The sequence below is a fragment of the Acanthisitta chloris genome, unplaced genomic scaffold (assembly GCF_000695815.1).
Source record: "Acanthisitta chloris isolate BGI_N310 unplaced genomic scaffold, ASM69581v1 scaffold6023, whole genome shotgun sequence".
NCBI lineage: Eukaryota > Metazoa > Chordata > Aves > Passeriformes > Acanthisittidae > Acanthisitta > Acanthisitta chloris.
This window is the reverse complement of record NW_008665317.1, coordinates 31469-35998: the sequence shown is the minus strand read 5'-3', so window position 1 is coordinate 35998 and position 4530 is coordinate 31469. Positions and strand designations below refer to the sequence as shown.

The window sequence follows — 4530 nt, the reverse complement described above, 5'->3', positions numbered from 1 at the left end:
CATGGTGGCCAAGGATTATCCGTTCTACCTGTCCGCCAAGAGGGCAAACTGTGCCTTGCGAGTGCAGACTGTGACCAGCGCAGCTAAAGAGACCGAGGTACTTAATCTACACGGTTTCAACTTTATTTTTCTTTATAGCGTAACCTGTATTGCTTTGGGGGAAAATAATGTGCCGTGAGAACAGGCTGCGATGTACAGATAACTCTGTTCTTCAAGGCATCCTTTACGCTAGGTACTGAACTTTCTTTTGGAACAAGGAAGGAAACAAATCTACGTTTTTTTCGTCCGTCACTTTAAGAAATTAAAATGAACCTTTTAAGTAGCTAATTGAGAAATGCATGTTTTACATAAGTAGTTTAATGTGATTTCTTTGCGTTTTATTCTAGGAGTAATTATTACTTACAAATTGTTAAATTTACACAGGAGCTGGGAGGGAATCTGGGAAATGGTGTCTTAAAGCATTAACTGTCTTTTCTTCATCAGCAATTAGCCAAGAAATTAATCCAATATACAGTTAACTGAAAACTCTGCCCTATCAGCAGGTTGACTAGTCTGTTTCTTCAAAAGCGTGAAAGCCTTTCAAGTGGCATTAAAAATCTTGTTTCTTAACCCAATTTCAACATATTAATTTGCAAAATTCTCAGAAATAGTTCAGGAACAAATGTTCAGGGAAGACTTAAATATTTGACACTTGAGGTTAATGTTGCATTGTGTTTGGGAAGAAAACAGTGACCTTAAGGATTCTGAGTACTCTGGAGGAAAGATCTCTGGAAGTTTTTATCACTTAAATATGTAGCTTCTTCATTGGTCTTGTTTGCTGAGTAACTTGGAGACAACTTACTAAATTGGGTGCATTTAATACATCTCCATCAAAGATTAATTACCTCCAGCAGTTGAGCAGATCTAAAGTAAAAGTAACATAAGCCCAGTGACCTTATTTAATCATGCTTAAGCTAAGAGCTAAGAAGATGCTGCTGCACTCTTGCTTTTCAGTGTGCTTTTACATAAAGAGGTTTAATAATTGAAGTTAACAAAAGGGGAATTTTTTTCAACTGTGTATTTGTGAGAAGTAACAGCCTAAGTGTGTTTTTGTGTGTGTGTGTATGGGTATATCTACAGAAAACACAACCTGTTAAGTACCAAATGACTTTCTTAAGTTTACTCATTTTACTAACTGTAATATTAGGGAAACGTGGTTTTAGCCTTTACTGCATGAAGGATTTTTGTGAATGAATAGAGTTGTCAAATCTGAAGAGTTGGAGTGTTGCTCTGTCACGGTTAGGGAGGGCAGCTTGATTATAGCAAAATTTCAAAGAAAAAGACTCGGTGAAAGCTGAGAGCATGAGGAAGTATTGGATAACAGATGTGATCAATCAAAATTACAATGTGCAAACAGCTTGTGTTTTATACGGGTAAGAAAATGCACGCTATGCTTTCAGGCTGTTTTCTGAAAACAGGATGGACTTTCAGAATTGTGAAAAAGAAACTTTTAAACATTTTGTTTCTTTTAGGAGAATAAGACCATCTGCTCCAAATATTGGATTAAGGAAGCAGAAATACAAGCTATTCATTGGGAAAGGCATTATAAGAACCGATATATGCAGCCTGTTTCTTTGAAGTCTGTCAATATGCAAAGAAAAAAAAAATCCACGTTTCTTAAGTTCTAACATTAAGCTGCTCTCGCAGCCTTCAGTATTTACAAGGTGAATTAAAGCTGTTGGGCGCCTTCTACCACAGCGCAGAGTTACTGCACCAGAACTGGGGGTTAGGGATTTCTGCCTTTGAAAACCCGAGCTTCATCTTAATTGTTACCATGTGAAGCTGGTTGACTTATTTAAAAACCCAACCTGTGCATGTGTTGATATGTTTGGAATAGAAGAGATTTTCTGCTATGTAGATGTTTTGAGGAGCAAGTCAGTGGCAGAAAAGGGAACTGGGGTTTTCTACTTTCAGTTCTTTCTTTTAGCCACACAGTTCCCTTGACAAACTCCGTAGAAGTAGCACAGTCACAAAACAATGACAAATGAGATTTCCGAAATACATGTGAACAGTAAAAATCTGGATTCTGATAAAAAGCTAGTGTTGTAGTCAAAATGCAATTATCATAGCTCTTTCTAAATGCAGATTTAAGGCAATAAAACATTGCAGTGCCTGAGTGAATATAGCAAACACTATAAGGCCTTTATGTACATCATTACATGCCCCCCAAAATCCCATGGTACAATCTAGGTGTGAATGGTACAGAGGTCTTGGGCTCTTTCCAGCTCTTTTATAATTCAAAAAGAGAGACAGTTAGTAAAACTTGAAGTTTTCTTGCTCTAGGTTATAAACAGCCCCACAGCTTTCCCAATGATTGATATAATTTTCTATGTTTCATTGGTTAAAGCAACTCCCTTATCACCCCATCCAAAGGAAAGCCCCAGCCTGTGGATGGGCAGCAGGTGTGAAAGAGTATTCACAGTCACAGATTGAGGTTTAAAAGTCTGAACATGAAGTCATGGGAAAGAACTCTTGAATTGCTCAGAGTAAGGATGTCCTGTTCTGCTGTACAGGATCTAACACAGTGCCTGAGTTTAGGCTCCAAAACTACAACAGTGGCATAGAATTCCTTTGCATCTCCAGGATGGTGTATGTCTGGTTACATCAGGTTCAAATTGAAGGAGGGGAAGTTTAGGCTGGATATTAGAAAAAAGTTTTTTCCTGTGAGGGTGGTGAGACACTGGCAAAGGTTGCCCAGGGAAGTAGTGGATGTCCCAACCCTGGCAGTGTTCCAGGCCAGGTTGGATGGAGCCTTGAGCAACCTGCTCTGGTGGGAGATGTCCCTGCCCACGGCAGGGAGGTTTGGGACTAGATGGTCTTTAAGGTCCATTCCAACCCCTAAAATTCTATGATCTCTTACACTACAGAAATCTTAGACCTGTGAATCAGGGCTGTTTTGCAGTGTCTTTTGTTGTCTCCTGATATCCCAACAGCACTGGTGTGCAGGAGGCCAAGGGTCAAGGTGGTGTTAATTCAGCATGGGGAGTGCAGGAAGGCTAATGTGAAGGGGAACCCACCAGCCTCTGTACCATGGCACATCATTAACAGGAGAACCAGGCATGGAGCCAGAGGGAGAGGGGCCAAAAGATTATGAGATAAACTCCGAGTCATGAATTTTCTTTGATCTTCATAAATGCATGTATTTCATTTTAATGAAATATTAGCAAGTTGCAGTTTTGACGTATTTTAGGTAAGTTTCATGTGCAGTGTAACTGGAAACGTGTCAAACCACTGCACTTGGAGCTACTGATCTGTTCTGCTTAATGGCAGTGTGAAACAAACAGCTTGTCTTTATTTTTCCATTCAGTAACACTTGCTCTATGATGTCTGCTGGCTAATTGGCAGTCCAGGTTAACATCCAGTTTGTTCCAGAATGGAAAAGGTCTTTCTTAGGTTGCCTGTTTAAGCAGCTTCTAATGAGAGGAAATGCAGAATTTAATCAACTCTACATTAGTTGTCTGGGTTTTTCAGAGTTTCTGTTGTTTGTGTTAATTCACCTCAGTGTGAGGTTTTTCTGTTAATCAGCCTTCATTTCCTAAGTCCTGATAGATATACTGAGTTCTTGATATTGCAGACGAATGATCAGTCAAGATAGTTGGATGCTACTTGCCCTTATGCTACTGACACTTCAGTGGTTCTGTCTTGCATATGGCGAATTAAATCAGTGGTCCTAAGGGTGGTGACTGATGAGGGCAGTCTATGTGCAGCAAGGAGTCAATCTCTGATGATGTGATGACATGCTACAAACTTCAGCTGTTGTCTTTGACTGGGAATACTTTACCACTTCCCTAAATGGCTTTTTACTGTACTTCAGCTAGCATTTCAGGCTCTCTTCTTTATAACTCTGTGATTGAAACAAAATGTCTCTGGATTTTTCTTTATTCATTTGCTGGTTTTAGGAGACCAACAAAGGAGGAATAACAAAACTCCTCCTCCTCCCATCAGAGAACTCTAAACACAGGTGGGGGATGGAACCTTATGGATATGAAGTTGTACCATCAATACCCAAAATTTATCAGATGATCATGTTGCCCTTATGTATCAATTTATTTAAATCACTTAATAAATTTTTCATGAGCTGCTGGCAGTTTGACTAATGGGATGCCTCTCCCAGGTATTAGAATGGACTTGTGCAGATGATTACAGTTAACCTTTGTGGAACATCAAGCTTTATTAGAACTATTTTAGAGTCACCTACTTTGTTTTCCTTGACCATAGGCCTCAGCTCCAGAAGAGTCAATGTTCTAGAATTTCTCAATCAGAATATTTCTAAGATACTATGAAACAAAAGCAAATTCTGTGCTGTTTCAAGTATTAAAAAATCTTTTACTAGTGCCAAAATCAATTGAGAATGTTGTTCTAGTGTTAACTTGCTTTGCTCTGAAGGTACAAAAAGCTTGAGATGCCTGGCTTAATGTATTTTTAGGTTAAGTGTTTGCTGTATTAAAGACTCTGTTGTAACATAGGCTGTTTTTTCTATTTTAACCTTTT

At 38.9% G+C, this 4530-nt stretch overlaps 1 protein-coding gene across 1 annotated transcript in view; it reads left to right on the top strand.

Moving 5' to 3' along the window:
* Position 1: 1 nt before the first annotated feature.
* ARHGEF3 (Rho guanine nucleotide exchange factor (GEF) 3) overlaps positions 2-4530 on the top strand; it is a 27419-nt gene continuing 22890 nt past the window's right edge. The window contains exon 1 of the mRNA XM_009071688.1: positions 2-97. Within this exon, the coding sequence (XP_009069936.1) occupies positions 2-97 (96 nt within the window). The remainder of the gene's footprint in view (positions 98-4530) is intronic.